The 17,307-nt window shown below is 49.6% G+C and overlaps 1 protein-coding gene across 1 annotated transcript in view; it reads left to right on the forward strand.

The window, feature by feature from the left end:
* Positions 1-17,307, forward strand: part of itga10 (integrin, alpha 10) — an 82,765-nt gene that overhangs the window by 57,308 nt on the left and 8,150 nt on the right. The window contains exons 9-20 of the mRNA XM_046303217.1: positions 2,275-2,440; positions 11,576-11,649; positions 11,776-11,920; positions 12,674-12,822; positions 13,693-13,836; positions 14,610-14,816; positions 15,009-15,139; positions 15,282-15,448; positions 15,633-15,775; positions 16,533-16,643; positions 16,747-16,832; positions 17,079-17,220. Coding sequence (XP_046159173.1) covers positions 2,275-2,440; positions 11,576-11,649; positions 11,776-11,920; positions 12,674-12,822; positions 13,693-13,836; positions 14,610-14,816; positions 15,009-15,139; positions 15,282-15,448; positions 15,633-15,775; positions 16,533-16,643; positions 16,747-16,832; positions 17,079-17,220 — 1,665 coding nt within the window. The remainder of the gene's footprint in view (positions 1-2,274; positions 2,441-11,575; positions 11,650-11,775; positions 11,921-12,673; positions 12,823-13,692; positions 13,837-14,609; positions 14,817-15,008; positions 15,140-15,281; positions 15,449-15,632; positions 15,776-16,532; positions 16,644-16,746; positions 16,833-17,078; positions 17,221-17,307) is intronic.

Below are 17,307 nucleotides of genomic sequence, written 5' to 3' on the forward strand. Positions count from 1 at the left end.
CAACTGTGTGTATACATGTGCATATACATTTGCAGTATAACTTCACTGTATGTTTTGAATAGTTAACAAGCTACCTCCCGCTGTCTGTATTTCTGTCCTCCCTCTCCGTTCGTGACTCTGAGGACAAACCAGCAGCAGCTGGCAAGACCAACGGAATTTCTCTGCTTCTATAAGATCTTCATGTATACATTTATAGTGTAGGATTCCTTCACATTAAACCCTCCCTCCCGCCAGCCCTTCCTTCCTTCCTTCCTTCCTTCCTTCCTTCCCTCCCCCTCCCTCCCTCCCTCCCTCCCTCCCTCCCTCCCTCCCTCCTTCCCTCTCTCCCTCCCTCCCTTCATCCATCCTTCGATCCCTCCTTCCCTCTCTCCCTCCCTCCCTCCCTTCCTCCTTCCTTCTCTCTCTCCCTCCCTCCCTTCCTCCATCTCTCCCCCCTCCATTCCTCCATCCATCCCTCCTTCCCTCCCTCCCCTTTGAAAACAGAGAATTTCCTTATTTAAGATGGCAGCCAGAGTGACAGGGAAGGATTGTTGGGATTGGGTTTCTGGGGAGGAATGTGCTCCTTACTGCAGTGTTTAGGCTATTCTGTATTACAGACTACTAACTGTAGCTGTTACTATAGCCTCCTCACACTAGAGAGCCCTACCACACCAGTCATCTCACTCCCCCTGTTTGGACCAATTCTTTCATTTCACAGTTTGCTAGAGCAGTATTTCCCAAAATATTTTAGCTGACTCCATTTTTAGACAACCCCTTAGTTAGAACCCTATGTACATGATCTGTTTTTAGACAACCCCTTAGTTAGAACCCTATGGACAGTATCTGTTTTAAGACAACCCCTTAGTTAGAACCCTACGTACATGATCTGTTTTCAGACAACCCCTTAGTTAGAACCCTATGTACATGATCTGTTTTTAGACAACCCCTTAGAACCCTATGTACATGATCTGTTTTTAGACAACCCCTTAGTTAGAACCCTATGTACATGATCTGTTTTTAGACAACCCCTTAGTTAGAACCCTATGTACATTATCTGTTTTTAGACAACCCCTTAGTTAGAACCCTATGTACATGATCTGTTTTTAGACACCCCCTTAGTTAGAACCCTATGTACATGATCTGTTTTTAGACAACCCCTTAGTTAGAACCCTATGTACATGATCTGTTTTTAGACAACCCCTTAGTTAGAACCCTATGTACATGATCTGTTTTTAGACAACCCCTTAGTTAGAACCCTATGTACATGATCTGTTTTTAGACAACCCCTTAGTTAGAACCCTATGTACATGATCTGTTTTTAGACAACCCCTTAGTTAGAACCCTATGTACATGATCTGTTTTTAGACAACCCCTTAGTTAGAACCCTATGTACATGATCTGTTTTTAGACAACCCCTTAGTTAGAACCCTATGTACATGATCTGTTTTTAGACAACCCCTTAGTTAGAACCCTATGTACATGATCTGTTTTTAGACAACCCCTTAGTTAGAACCCTATGTACATGATCTGTTTTTAGACAACCCCTTAGTTAGAACCCTATGTACATGATCTGTTTTTAGACAACCCCTTAGTTAGAACCCTATGTACATGATCTGTTTTTTGTCTTTTAAGGGTTGTCTCTTTGTGGTTGTCCTTGATTCAGGTTATGTCCTCTACTGTACTGTACGGGGTTGGTGTTGGCAGCTCTCTCTCTGTCCTCTCAGATTGTCCTGACTCAGTAATATCTCTCCCTCTACATAAATGTTCTCTGTCCCTGTGAAACATGGAGGAGTTATTGGCGGAAGACGTAGAGAATATGTCTGTTAATGTTATCTCTCGCTCTACCTTTCACTTTTTCTGTCCCTTACATTTAACCCCTTCTTTCTCTCCCTTTTGTTTTTCTACCCTTCACTTTAACCCCTTTCTCCCTCCCCTTTCTCTCTCCCTCCCCCTTTCTCTCTTCCCCCTCTCTTTCCTCATCCCTCTCCCTCGCCCTTTATCTCTCCCCCTCGCTTTCCTCATCCCTTTCTCTCTCCCTCCCCCTTTATCTCTCCCCCTCTCTTTTCTCATCCCTTTCTCTCCCTCCCCTTTATCTCTCCCCCTCTCTTTCCTCATCCCTTTCTCTGTTCCCCCTCTCTCTTCCTCTCCCTTTCCCTCTCTCTCCCCCCCTCTCTTCCTCTCTCTTTCCCTCTCTCTCCCCCTCTCTTTCCTCATCCCTTTCTCTGTTCCCCCTCTCTCTCCCTCCCCCTTTATCTCTCCCCCTCTCTTTCCTCATCCCTTTCTCTCTCCCTCCAGGTATTGGGTCACTACATCCGCAGGCAGCAGGACCCAGAGACGTTTATCAGTGAGATCAAGTACATTGCCAGCGACCCTGATGACAAATACTTCTTCAACGTGACTGACGAGGCGGCACTCAACGACATCGTAGATGCACTAGGAGACCGCATCTTCACTCTAGAGGGTGAGACGGAGAGAGGAAGAGGAAGGGGGAGCGAGGGATGTGAAAGTGCTGGAAAGAGAAAGGAGGGGAAAGGATGTCTGGAGACAGGGAGGGACTGCTTTCTTATTTAGCCAGGGAGAAAGTTAGAAGAGAGAGGGATGTTACTCTCTTTCAATTGAGGAAGAGGTAAAAAAGGGGGAATGGTGCCACATTTAATCCCAGACGGAATGAAAGAGGAAGGGATGGATAGATGCCACTACCTTGAAAAGGAAAGAAGGGCGCGAGCAGCTATCACAACACTTACAGGAACAAGAGAGGAAATTATGCCACCCTGAAGTCTGTAGGGAGCGAGGGAGGAAGGGAGTGGAGGATATGAGAGGAGGATGAGGGAGGTAGACTCTGTATACCAGTTGGGTTCTTGAGTGAGGAGGGAGAGAGGGGGCACTAACCTATGGCATCTAGATAGTGGCAGATTGGGGAGGGGGAGGAAGGGAGTGGAGGATATGAGAGGGGGATGAGGAAGGTAGACTCTGTATACCAGTTGGGTTCTTGAGTGATGAGGGAGAGAGAGGGCACTAACCTATGGCATCTAGATAGTGGCAGATTGGGGAGGGGAAGGAAGGGAGTGGAGGCTATGAGAGGAGGACGAGGGAGGTAGACTCTGTATACCAGCTGGGTTCTTGTCAGAGTGTCAGAGTGGGCAGCACAGGATGCCACGTTTAGTCCCATCACAGTATTCATGTGTCAGAGTGGGCAGCACAGGATGCCACGTTTAGTCCCATCACGGTATTCATGTGTCAGAGTGGGCAGCACAGGATGCCACGTTTAGTCCCATCACGGTATTCATGTGTCAGAGTGGGCAGCACAGGATGACACGTTTAGTCCCATCACGGTATTCATGTGTCAGAGTGGGTATTCATGTGTCAGAGTGGGCAGCACAGGATGCCACGTTTAGTCCCATCACGGTATTCAGGTGTCAGAGTGGGCAGCACAGGATGCCACGTTTGGTCCCATCACGGTATTCATGTGTCAGAGTGGGCAGCACAGGATGCCACGTTTAGTCCCATCACGGTATTCAGGTGTCAGAGTGGGCAGCACAGGATGCCATGTTTAGTCCCATCACGGTATTCAGGTGTCAGAGTGGGCAGCACAGGATGCCACATTTAGTATTCCAATCACGGTATTCAGGTGTCAGAGTGGGCAGCACCGGATGCCACGTTTAGTCCCATCACGGTATTCATGTGTCAGAGTGGGCAGCACAGGATGCCACGTTTAGTCCCATCACGGTATTCATGTGTCAGAGTGGGCTGCACAGGATGCCATGTTTAGTCCCATCACGGTATTCATGTCTCAGAGTGGGCAGCACAGGATGCCACATTTAGTAGACCAATCACGGTATTCAGGTGTCAGAGTGGGCAGCACAGGATGCCACGTTTAGTCCCATCCGGGAATTCATGTGTCAGAGTGGGCAGCACAGGATGCCACGTTTAGTCCCATCACGGTATTCATGTGTCAGAGTGGACAGCACAGGATGCCACGTTTGGTCCCATCACGGTATTCAGGTGTCAGAGTGGGCAGCACAGGATGCCACGTTTAGTCCCATCACTGTATTCAGGTGTCAGAGTGGGCAGCACAGGATGCCACGTTTAGTCTCATCACGGTATTCATGTGTCAGAGTGGGCAGCACAGGATGCCACGTTTAGTCCCATCACGGTATTCATGTGTCAGAGTGGGCAGCACAGGATGCCACCTTTAGTTTTGTAAGTCGCTCTGGATAAGAGTGTCTGCTAAATGACTTAAATGTAAATGTAAATGTAGTCCCATCACGGTATTCAGGTGTCAGAGTGGGCAGCACAGGATGCCATATTTAGTCCCATCGCGGTATTCATGTGTCAGAGTGGGCAGCACAGGATGCCAGGTTTAGTCCCATCACGGTATTCAGCTGTAAGAGTGGGCAGCACAGGATGCCACATTTAGTCCCATCACAGTATTCATGTGTCAGAGTGGGCAGCACAGGATGTCACCTTTAGTCCCATCATGGTATTCATGTGTCAGAGTGGGCAGCACAGGATGCCACGTTTAGTCCCATCACGGTATTCAGGTGTCAGAGTGGGCAGCACAGGATGCCACGTTTAGTCCCATCACGGTATTCATGTGTCAGAGTGGGCACCACAGGATGCCACGTTTAGTCCCATCACTGTATTCATGTGTCAGAGTGGGCAGCACAGGATGCCACGTTTAGTCCCATCACGGTATTCATGTGTCAGAGTGGGCAGCACAGGATGCCACGTTTAGTCCCATCACGGTATTCATGTGTCAGAGTGGGCAGCACAGGATGCCACGTTTAGTCCTATCACGGTATTCAGGTGTCAGAGTGGGCAGCACAGGATGCCACGTTTAGTAGTCCCATCACGGTATTCAGGTGTCAGAGTGGGCAGCACAGGATGCCACGTTTCGTCCCATCACGGTATTCATGTGTCAGAGTGGGCAGCACAGGATGCCACGTTTAGTCCCATCACGGTATTCATGTGTCAGAGTGGGCAGCACAGGATGCCACGTTTAGTCCCATCACGGTATTCATGTGTCAGAGTGGGCAGCACAGGATGCCACGTTTAGTCCCATCACGGTATTCAGGTGTCAGAGTGGGCAGCACAGGATGCCACGTTTAGTCCCATCACGGTATTCAGGTGTCAGAGTGGGCAGCACAGGATGTCACCTTTAGTCCCATCACGGTATTCATGTGTCAGAGTGGGCAGCACAGGATGCCACGTTTAGTCCCATCACGGTATTCAGGTGTCAGAGTGGGCAGCACAGGATGTCACCTTTAGTCCCATCACGGCATTCATGTGTCAGAGTGGGCAGCACAGGATGCCACGTTTAGTCCCATCACGGTATTCATGTGTCAGAGTGGGCAGCACAGGATGCCACCTTTAGTCCCATCACGGTATTCATGTGTCGGAGTGGGCAGCACAGGATGCCACATTTAGTCCCATCACAGTATTCATGTGTCAGAGTGGGCAGCACAGGATGTCACCTTTAGTCCCATCACGGTATTCATGTGTCAGAGTGGGCAGCACAGGATGCCACGTTTAGTCCCATCACGGTATTCAGGTGTCAGAGTGGGCAGCACAGGATGCCACGTTTAGTCCCATCACGGTATTCATGTGTCAGAGTGGGCACCACAGGATGCCACGTTTAGTCCCATCACTGTATTCATGTGTCAGAGTGGGCAGCACAGGATGCCACGTTTAGTCCCATCACGGTATTCATGTGTCAGAGTGGGCAGCACAGGATGCCACGTTTAGTCCCATCACGGTATTCATGTGTCAGAGTGGGCAGCACAGGATGCCACGTTTAGTCCTATCACGGTATTCAGGTGTCAGAGTGGGCAGCACAGGATGCCACGTTTAGTAGTCCCATCACGGTATTCAGGTGTCAGAGTGGGCAGCACAGGATGCCACGTTTCGTCCCATCACGGTATTCATGTGTCAGAGTGGGCAGCACAGGATGCCACGTTTAGTCCCAGCACAGGATGCCACGTTTCGTCCCATCACGGTATTCATGTGTCAGAGTGGGCAGCACAGGATGCCACGTTTAGTCCCATCACGGTATTCATGTGTCAGAGTGGGCAGCACAGGATGCCACGTTTAGTCCCATCACGGTATTCATGTGTCAGAGTGGGCAGCACAGGATGCCACGTTTAGTCCCATCACGGTATTCAGGTGTCAGAGTGGGCAGCACAGGATGTCACCTTTAGTCCCATCACGGTATTCATGTGTCAGAGTGGGCAGCACAGGATGCCACGTTTAGTCCCATCACGGTATTCAGGTGTCAGAGTGGGCAGCACAGGATGCCACATTTAGTCCCATCACGGTATTCATGTGTCAGAGTGGGCAGCACAGGATGCCACGTTTAGTCCCATCACGGTATTCATGTGTCAGAGTGGGCAGCACAGGATGTCACCTTTAGTCCCATCACGGTATTCATGTGTCAGAGTGGGCAGCACAGGATGCCACGTTTATTCAGTCCCATCACGGATTCATGTGTCAGAGTGGGCAGCACAGGATGCCACGTTTAGTCCCATCACGGTATTCATGTGTCAGAGTGGGCAGCACAGGATGCCACCTTTAGTCCCATCACGGTATTCATGTGTCAGAGTGGGCAGCACAGGATGCCACGTTTAGTCCCATCACGGTATTCATGTGTCAGAGTGGGCAGCACAGGATGCCACGTTTAGTCCCATCACGGTATTCATGTGTCAGAGTGGGCAGCACAGGATGCCACGTTTAGTCCCATCACGGTATTCAGGTGTCAGAGTGGGCAGCACAGGATGCCCATCACGTTTCATGTGTCAGTCCCCCATCACGGTATTCATGTGTCAGAGTGGGCAGCACAGGATGCCACGTTTAGTCCCATCACGGTATTCATGTGTCAGAGTGGGCAGCACAGGATGCCACGTTTAGTCCCATCACTGTATTCATGTGTCAGAGTGGGCAGCACAGGATGCCACGTTTAGTCCCATCACGGATTCATGTGTCAGAGTGGGCAGCACAGGATGCCACGTTTAGTCCCATCACGGTATTCATGTGTCAGAGTGGGCAGCACAGGATGCCACGTTTAGTCCCATCACGGTATTCAGGTGTCAGAGTGGGCAGCACAGGATGCCACGTTCACGGTATTCATGTGTCAGAGTGGGCAGCCCAGGATGCCACGTTTAGTCCCATCACACGGTATTCATGGTGTCAGAGTGGGCAGCACAGGATGCCACGTTTAGTCCCATCACGGTATTCATGTGTCAGAGTGGGCAGCACAGGATGCCACGTTTAGTCCCATCACGGTATTCATGTGTCAGAGTGGGCAGCACAGGATGCCACGTTTAGTCCCATCACGGTATTCATGTGTCAGAGTGGGCAGCACAGGATGCCACGTTTAGTCCCATCACGGTATTCATGTGTCAGAGTGGGCAGCACAGGATGCCACGTTTAGTCCCATCACACGTATTCATGTGTCAGAGTGGGCATCACGTCCCATTCATGTGTCAGAGTGGGCAGCACAGGATGCCACGTTTAGTCCCATCACGGTATTCAGGTGTCAGAGTGGGCAGCACAGGATGCCACGTTTAGTCCCATCACGGTATTCATGTGTCAGAGTGGGCACACAGGATGCCACGTTTAGTCCCATCACTGTATTCATGTGTCAGAGTGGGCAGCACAGGATGCCACGTTTAGTCCCATCATGGTATTCATGTGTCAGAGTGGGCAGCACAGGATGCCACGTTTAGTCCCATCACGGTATTCATGTGTCAGAGTGGGCAGCACAGGATGCCACGTTTAGTCCTATCATGGTATTCAGGTGTCAGAGTGGGCAGCACAGGATGCCACGTATTCAGTGTCAGTCCCATGCCACGTTTAGTATCACGGTATTCCCATCCACGGTATTCAGGTGTCAGAGTGGGCAGCACAGGATGCCACGTTTAGTCCCATCACGGTATTCATGTGTCAGAGTGGGCAGCACAGGATGCCACGTTTAGTCCCATCACGGTATTCATGTGTCAGAGTGGGCAGCACAGGATGCCACGTTTAGTCCCATCACGGTATTCAGATGTCAGAGTGGGCAGCACAGGATGCCACGTTTAGTCCCATCACAGTATTCATGTGTCAGAGTGGGCAGCACAGGATGCCACGTTTAGTCCCATCACGGTATTCATGTGTCAGAGTGGGCAGCACAGGATGCCACGTTTAGTCCCATCACGGTATTCATGTGTCAGAGTGGGCAGCACAGGATGCCATGTTTAGTCCATGTAAACGGTATTCATGTGTCAGAGTGGGCAGCACAGGATGCCACGTTTCGTCCCATCACGGTATTCATGTGTCAGAGTGGGCAGCACAGGATGCCACGTTTCGTCCCATCACGGTATTCATGTGTCAGAGTGGGCAGCACAGGATGCCACGTTTAGTCCCATCACGGTATTCATGTGTCAGAGTGGGCAGCACAGGATGCCATGTTTAGTCCATCTAAACGGTATTCATGTGTCAGAGTGGGCAGCACAGGATGCCACGTTTAGTCCCATCACGTCCCATCACGGTATTCATGTTCAGAGTGGGCAGCACAGGATGCCACGTTTAGTCCCATCACGGTATTCATGTGTCAGAGTGGGCAGCACAGGATGCCACGTTTAGTCCCATCGTATTCATGTCCAGCACAGGATGCCACGTTTAGTCCCATCACGGTATTCATGTGTCAGAGTGGGCAGCACAGGATGCCACGTTTAGTCCCATCACGGTATTCAGGTGTCAGAGTGGGCAGCACAGGATGCCACGTTTAGTCCCATCACGGTATTCATGTGTCAGAGTGGGCAGCACAGGATGCCACGTTTAGTCCCATCACGGTATTCATGTGTCAGAGTGGGCAGCACAGGATGCCACGTTTAGTCCCATCACGGTATTCATGTGTCAGAGTGGGCAGCACAGGATGCCACGTTTAGTCCCATCACGGTATTCATGTGTCAGAGTGGGCAGCACAGGATGCCACGGTCCCATCACGCATGTGTCAGGATGGGCAGCACAGGATGTCACCTTTAGTCCCATCACGGTATTCATGTGTCAGAGTGGGCAGCACAGGATGCCACGTTTGGTCCCATCACGCTATTCATGTGTCAGAGTGGGCAGCACAGGATGCCACGTTTAGTCCCATCACGGCATTCATGTGTCAGAGTGGGCAGCACAGGATGCCACGTTTAGTCCCATCACGGAATTCATGTGTCAGAGTGGGCAGCACAGGATGCCACCTTTAGTCCCATCACGGTATTCATGTGTCAGAGTGGGCAGCACAGGATGCCACGTTTAGTCCCATCACGGTATTCATGTGTCAGAGTGGGCAGCACAGGATGTCACCTTTAGTCCCATCACGGTATTCATGTGTCAGAGTGGGCAGCACAGGATGCCACGTTTAGTCCCATCACGGTATTCAGGTGTCAGAGTGGGCAGCACAGGATGCCACGTTTAGTCCCATCACGGTATTCATGTGTCAGAGTGGGCACCACAGGATGCCACGTTTAGTCCCATCACTGTATTCATGTGTCAGAGTGGGCAGCACAGGATGCCACGTTTAGTCCCATTACGGTATTCATGTGTCAGAGTGGGCAGCACAGGATGCCACGTTTAGTCCCATCACAGTATTCATGTGTCAGAGTGGGCAGCACAGGATGCCACGTTTAGTCCTATCACGGTATTCAGGTGTCAGAGTGGGCAGCACAGGATGCCACGTTTAGTAGTCCCATCACGGTATTCAGGTGTCAGAGTGGGCAGCACAGGATGCCACGTTTCGTCCCATCACGGTATTCATGTGTCAGAGTGGGCAGCACAGGATGCCACGTTTCGTCCCATCACGGTATTCATGTGTCAGAGTGGGCAGCACAGGATGCCACGTTTAGTCCCATCACGGTATTCATGTGTCAGAGTGGGCAGCACAGGATGCCACGTTTAGTCCCATCACGGTATTCAGGTGTCAGAGTGGGCAGCACAGGATGCCACGTTTAGTCCCATCACGGTATTCAGGTGTCAGAGTGGGCAGCACAGGATGTCACCTTTAGTCCCATCACGGTATTCATGTGTCAGAGTGGGCAGCACAGGATGCCACGTTTAGTCCCATCACGGTATTCAGGTGTCAGAGTGGGCAGCACAGGATGCCACATTTAGTCCCATCACGGTATTCATGTGTCAGAGTGGGCAGCACAGGATGCCACGTTTAGTCCCATCACGGTATTCATGTGTCTGAGTGGGCAGCACAGGATGCCACGTTTGGTCCCATCACGCTATTCATGTGTCAGAGTGGGCAGCACAGGATGCCACGTTTGGTCCCATCACGCTATTCATGTGTCAGAGTGGGCAGCACAGGATGCCACGTTTAGTCCCATCACGGTATTCATGTGTCAGAGTGGGCAGCACAGGATGCCACGTTTAGTCCCATCACGGTATTCAGGTGTCAGAGTGGGCAGCACAGGATGCCACGTTTAGTCCCATCACGGTATTCATGTGTCAGAGTGGGCACCACAGGATGCCACGTTTAGTCCCATCACTGTATTCATGTGTCAGAGTGGGCAGCACAGGATGCCACGTTTAGTCCCATCATGGTATTCATGTGTCAGAGTGGGCAGCACAGGATGCCACGTTTAGTCCCATCACGGTATTCATGTGTCAGAGTGGGCAGCACAGGATGCCACGTTTAGTCCTATCACGGTATTCAGGTGTCAGAGTGGGCAGCACAGGATGCCACGTTTAGTAGTCCCATCACGGTATTCAGGTGTCAGAGTGGGCAGCACAGGATGCCACGTTTAGTCCCATCACGGTATTCATGTGTCAGAGTGGGCAGCACAGGATGCCACGTTTAGTCCCATCACGGTATTCATGTGTCAGAGTGGGCAGCACAGGATGCCACGTTTAGTCCCATCACGGTATTCAGATGTCAGAGTGGGCAGCACAGGATGCCACGTTTAGTCCCATCACAGTATTCATGTGTCAGAGTGGGCAGCACAGGATGCCACGTTTAGTCCCATCACGGTATTCATGTGTCAGAGTGGGCAGCACAGGATGCCACGTTTAGTCCCATCACGGTATTCATGTGTCAGAGTGGGCAGCACAGGATGCCATGTTTAGTCCATGTAAACGGTATTCATGTGTCAGAGTGGGCAGCACAGGATGCCACGTTTAGTCCCATCACGGTATTCAGATGTCAGAGTGGGCAGCACAGGATGTCACCTTTAGTCCCATCACGGTATTCATGTGTCAGAGTGGGCAGCACGGGATGCCACGTTTGGTCCCATCACGCACCTGGCACTGGCAGAACAAACATTAACCAAACATTCAACTAAACTTCCTTTGAGAGTTCGGGTTAGGGTAAACCTGTTCCGCTTTCACCTCAGCAGAGGTCCCATTACCCCCTCACTCAGTCACTGAACCCCCACACTACACAGATATGTGGTTGGGCACAGAAACATGAGAGGGTGAGACTCATGATTTTAATAAAATAATTTTTGAAGGACACGACACGACATAATAGCAGAGAGATCTGCTCAACTAGATTTTTGTGTTGGATACTACAGAAAATGTGCTAGAAAGGTTTGTTAAACGTTGTTTTGATGTTTCTGTTTCGTCACAGGGACGCTGGGGTACAACGAGAGCTCCTTCAAGTTTGAGATGTCCCAGATTGGCTTCTCCACACACGTTCTCGATGTGAGTCCACCATGTGTGTGTGTGCGTAGTGTGCAGGGCGAGCGCGCGCGTCATGTCATTGTCTTGAATTTCTGATCTGTCATTGTACTGTATGTTTATCCCCCCTCTCCCATGCGTGTGTTTCAGGATGGCATCCTTTTTGGGATGGTGGGGGCGTATGACTGGGACGGAGGGGTGCTGAAGGAGGGCACTAAGGGCCGCATCATGCCCACCAGAGAGGCCTTTGAGTCAGAGTTCCCCCAGGAGCTCAAGAACCATGCTGCCTATCTGGGTGACTTAACTTACTTACGTTACACTATGTACACTTTACATTACACCGTTTTACACATAATACTACTAAACGTATCACTGTTTTACACATAATACTACTCAACTTATCACTGTTTTACACATAATACTACTCAACTTATCACTGTTTTACACATAATACTACTCATCTTATCACTGTTTTACACATAATACTACTCAACTTATCACTGTTTTACACATAATACTACTCAACTTATCACTGTTTTACACATAATACTACTAAACATATCACTGTTTTACACATAATACTACTCAACTTATCACTGTTTTACACATAATACTACTAAACTTATCACTGTTTTACACATAATACTACTAAACTTATCACTGTTTTACACATAATACTACTAAACTTATCACTGTTTTACACATAATACTACTAAACTTATCACTGTTTTACACATAATACTACTAAACTTATCACTGTTTTACACATAATACTACTCAACTTATCACTGTTTTACACATAATACTACTAAACGTATCACTGTTTTACACATAATACTACTAAACGTATCACTGTTTTACACATAATACTACTAAACGTATCACTGTTTTACACATAATACTACTACATTTATCACAGATTTACACAATCATTTTTGTTTCCATACCTAATGTGTCTCCAGGCATCTGTATGACCTGTGAGATATGTGAATCCGATGCAAGTATTATTTAATTTGTGGATCTAATTAAAGTATTTGTGTGTGTTTAGGCTACACAGTGTCGTCAGTGATAGTGGGAGACTGGAGGAGGCTGTATGTGGCTGGAGCTCCCAGGTTCAAACACAAAGGAAAGGTCATTCTGTTTGAACTGAGCGACAATGGAGATGTCAACATTGCACAGGCCCTCAATGGAGAACAGGTAGCTAGTGTGTGTGTGTGTATATACCTCATGGGATGTATCTATCAATCAAACTCTCACTCACCCCAACCCCCCACACCCCTTCTCCTCACCACCACCATACCTCCCTCTCTCTCTCTCTCTCTCTCTCTCTCTCTCTCTCTCTCTCTCTCTCTCTCTCTCTCTCTCTCTCTCTCTCTCTCTCTCTCTCTCTCTCTCTCTCTCTCTCTCTCTCTCTCTCTCTCTCTCTGCCACATAAAGTACTTTGTGTTTGTTTCCATACCTAATGTGGCTCTCTCTCTCTCTCTCTCTCTCTCTCTCTCTCTCTCTCTCTCTCTCTCTCTCTCTCTCTCTCTCTCTCTCTCTCTCTCTCTCTCTCTCTCTCTCTCTCTCTCTCTCTCTCTCTCTCTCTCTCTCTCTCTCTCTCTCTCTCTCTCTCTCTCTCTCTCTCTCTCTCTCTCTCTCTCTCTCTCTCTCTCTCTCTCTCTGTCTCTCTCTCTGTCTCTCTCTCTGTCTCTGTCTCTCTCTCTCTCTCTCTCTCTCTCTCTCTGTCTCTCTCTCTCTCTCTCTCTCTCTCTCTCTCTCTCTCTCTCTGTCTCTCTCTCCGTCTCTCTCTCTCTCTCTCTCTCTCTCTCTCTCTCTCTCTCTCTCTCTCTCTCTCTCTCTCTCTCTCTCTCTCTCTCTCTCTCTCTCTCTTTCCTCTCTCTCTCTCTCCCTCTCTCTCTCTCTCTCTCTCTCTCTCTCTCTCTCTCTCTCTCTCTCTCTCTCTCTCTCTGTCTCTGTCTCTGTCTCTCTCTCTCTCTCTCTCTCCGTCTCTCTCTCTCTCTCTCTCTCTCTCTCTCTCTCTCTCTCTCTCTCTCTCTCTCTCTCTCTCTCTCTCTCTGTCTGTAGATTGGGTCATACTATGGCAGTGAGGTGTGTGGGTTGGACGTGGACCAGGATGGCATTACTGATGTTCTGCTGGTGGCAGCACCCATGTACCTGGGCCCTGGCAACAAGGAGGCAGGCAGAGTCTACATCTACTCCCTCAGTGGGGTGAGACGGGGGGGTAGTGGGGAAGGACTGAGCTGGTGTCAGGAAGAGGGGGAGGGGGTGAGAGATGGGCGAAGGGGGAGATAGAGTTAACGGAGGGGAAAGGGGTTGAGGATATTAGCGGATAAGAAGAGGTATCTCTCTCTACTCTGCCTGTCTTTATCTCTCCCTACTCTGCCTGTCTTTATCTCTCCCTACTCTGCCTGTCTTTATCTCTCTCTACTCTGCCTGTCTTTATCTCTCTACTCTGTCTCTCTCTCTCTCCCTACTCTGCCTTTCTTTCTCTCTCTACTCTGTCTCTCTCTCTCCCTACTCTGCCTGTCTTTATCTCTCTCTGGGTTTCTCTCTCTCTACTCTGCCTGTCTTTATCTCTCTCTACTCTGCCTGTCTTTATCTCTCTACTCTGTCTCTCTCTCTCTCCCTACTCTGCCTTTATTTCTCTCTCTACTCTGTCTCTCTCTCTCTCACTATCTCTCCACTCTGCCTATCTTTATCTCTCCCTACTCTGCGTCTCTCTCTCTGTCTCTCTCCATTTCTCTTTCTCTCCTCCCTCTTGCTCTCTCTCTCTCTCTCGCTCTCTCTCACTCTCTCTCTCTCTCTCTCTCTCTCTGTCTCTCTCTCTCTCTCTCTCTCTTCTCTCTCTCTCTCTCTCTCTCTCTCTCTCTCTCTCTCTCTCTCTCTCTCTCTCTCTCTCTCTCTCTCTCTCTCTCTCTCTCTCTCTCTCTCTCTCTCTCTCTCTCTCTCTCTCTCTCTCTCTCTCTCTCCCTCTCTCTCAGGAGGAGGTGTTTGTGTCTAACGGTACTCTGAAGGCAGAGGATAGGTTCCAGGATGCTAGGTTTGGCTACGCCCTGGCCTCCGCCCCAGACCTCAACCATGACGGGTACACTGACCTGCTGGTGGGGGCACCCCTAGAGGACGGACACAATGGGGCCATATACGTCTACCACGGCCAGGGCATACACATCATCCACAACTACAAACAGGTAGACATACACATCATCCACAACTACAAACAGGTAAGAAGTCACCAGAAGTATAGGTGGAGTCCATCTCTGTGATGGAAGTGATATCATTCTTAGCTATAGTATTTCCATTGACCTCGTTCTACGTCTCTCTCCACCACTTCTCTACTCTCATCTCTCCACCTCCTTGCTCACCTCTCCTTCTCCTTGTAGCGTATCGCAGGGTCGTCTCTGTCCCCCTCTCTGCAGTATTTTGGGCGCAGTGTGAGTGCCAGATTAGACCTGGATGGAGATGGTCTGTTAGACCTGGCTGTGGGGGCCCAGGGCAGTGCTGTACTACTCAGGTAAGAATGGAGGGATGAGGGGAGGTGAAGGAATGAAGAGGAGGGGAGGGATAAATTGTCAGACTTGGCTGTGGAGTATTTTTTTTAAATGTGATGATGATTGTCATCATTGAATGATCAATTCTCCCTCCCCTCTCTCCAGTTCTCGTAGTATAGTCCAGATCAACATGAGTCTGTCCTTCCAGCCCCACTCCATCAACGTCATCCAGAAGACGTGTCAGAGAGGAGGGAGGGAGTCTGCCTGTCTCAACGCTACAGCCTGCTTCCTGGCTCTATCCCGTTCCCCTGGAACTCACAGCAGCAGCTTCGGTAAGGGAGAGGGAGGGGAGAGAGGGAGGGGCAGGGACTGCAGAGAGTAAGGGAGAGGGAGGGGAGAGAGGGAGGGGCAGGGACTGCAGAGAGTAAGGGAGAGGGAGGGGAGAGAGGGAGGGAGTCCGCCTGTTAGATTTGATAGATTTGTTATCAACACTAACATCCCCTTCTCCCTCCTCAGATCTGTCGGTGGTGGCCATGTTGGATGAGAGAAAGTTGACAGCGAGGGCGTTGTTTGACGACAGCAACCAGAGACAGACACAGCTGGGGGTCAGAGTTCACACAGGACAGACCGTCTGCCACAACCTGCCCTTCCATGTGTTTGTGAGTATGACACACAACAGAGCTCAGCTGGTATGGTACTTGCAACGACAGGATAGTGGGTTCAATTCTTAGGACCAAACAGCGACCATACATACTTTTAAAGAAAATGTATGCACGCATGACTATAAGCCGCTTTGGATAAAAGCCTCTGCTAAATGGCATATACACACATACACACACACACTACACAACTAACATACACACACACACTACACAACTAACATACACACACACACTACACAACTAACATACACACACACACTACACAACTAACATACACACACACACTACACAACTAACATACACACATGCCCTGACACAAACACACAACCAACATGTACACGCTACTGCCACAACCTGCCCTTCCATATGTCCCACACAATACCAAAACACACATCCTTCACCCCGACCGACACACACAATGCCAAAACACACATCCTTCACCCCGACCGACACACACAATGCCAAAACACACATCCTTCACCCCGACCGACACACACAATGCCAAAACACACATCCTTCACCCCGACCGACACACACAATGCCAAAACACACATCCTTAACCCCGACCGACACACACAATGCCAAAACACACATCCTTCACCCCGACCGACACACACAATGCCAAAACACACATCCTTCACCCCGACCGACACACACAATGCCAAAACACACATCCTTCACCCCGACCGACACACACAATCTACATGCTGAAACATGATATTGACCTCTAACCCTTTGTCTCCGTCTGTGATAGGACACAGCAGACTACATCCGTCCAATCAGCTTCTCCCTGCGCTTTAAGATCAACGACACAGAGAGCGGCCCAGTGCTGGACGAAGGCTGGCCCACCACCTTCAAGAGATCGGTCAGTGTGTGGGGTGTGTGTGATGTAATGTACTGTTACTGTACGTTATCTACAGTATTACTCTGGCACCTCCATTTCAAATACTGTACCTTGATGTCTCCAGATTGCGTTCTTCAAAGACTGTGGTGAGGATGATGTGTGTGTCACTGATCTGGTGCTGCAGGCTCATATGGACATCTCTGGGACAAGGTACTTCTCACACACACAAACACATATGAACACGTGCACACACACATGCATGGACACACACACGTATGGACACACACACACACACCTGATCAAAAATGTTCCTCTCTTTTTTGTGTTCAGTCAACACTCAATCAGCCAAACAATTACTAAGTCAAGTTGTGTAGTAGTTGTATTAATGTTGTGTAGTTGTTGTATTAATGTTGTGTAGTAGTTGTATGAATGTCTGAATGTAACTCCTCTCTGCAGACAGCAGCCCTATGTGATCCGTAGCCCTCGCAGACGTCTGGCTGTAGAAGTCCAGCTGCAGAACAGACTGGAGAACGCCTACAACACCAGCCTGACACTGCACTACTCACGCAACCTCCACTTCTCTAGTCTCAGTATACGGGTACGAAACACACACACACCACACACCACACAGACACACACACACACACACACACACACACACACACACACACACACACACACACAC

The sequence above is a fragment of the Oncorhynchus gorbuscha genome, linkage group LG15 (assembly GCF_021184085.1).
Source record: "Oncorhynchus gorbuscha isolate QuinsamMale2020 ecotype Even-year linkage group LG15, OgorEven_v1.0, whole genome shotgun sequence".
Classification (NCBI taxonomy): Eukaryota; Metazoa; Chordata; class Actinopteri; order Salmoniformes; family Salmonidae; genus Oncorhynchus; species Oncorhynchus gorbuscha.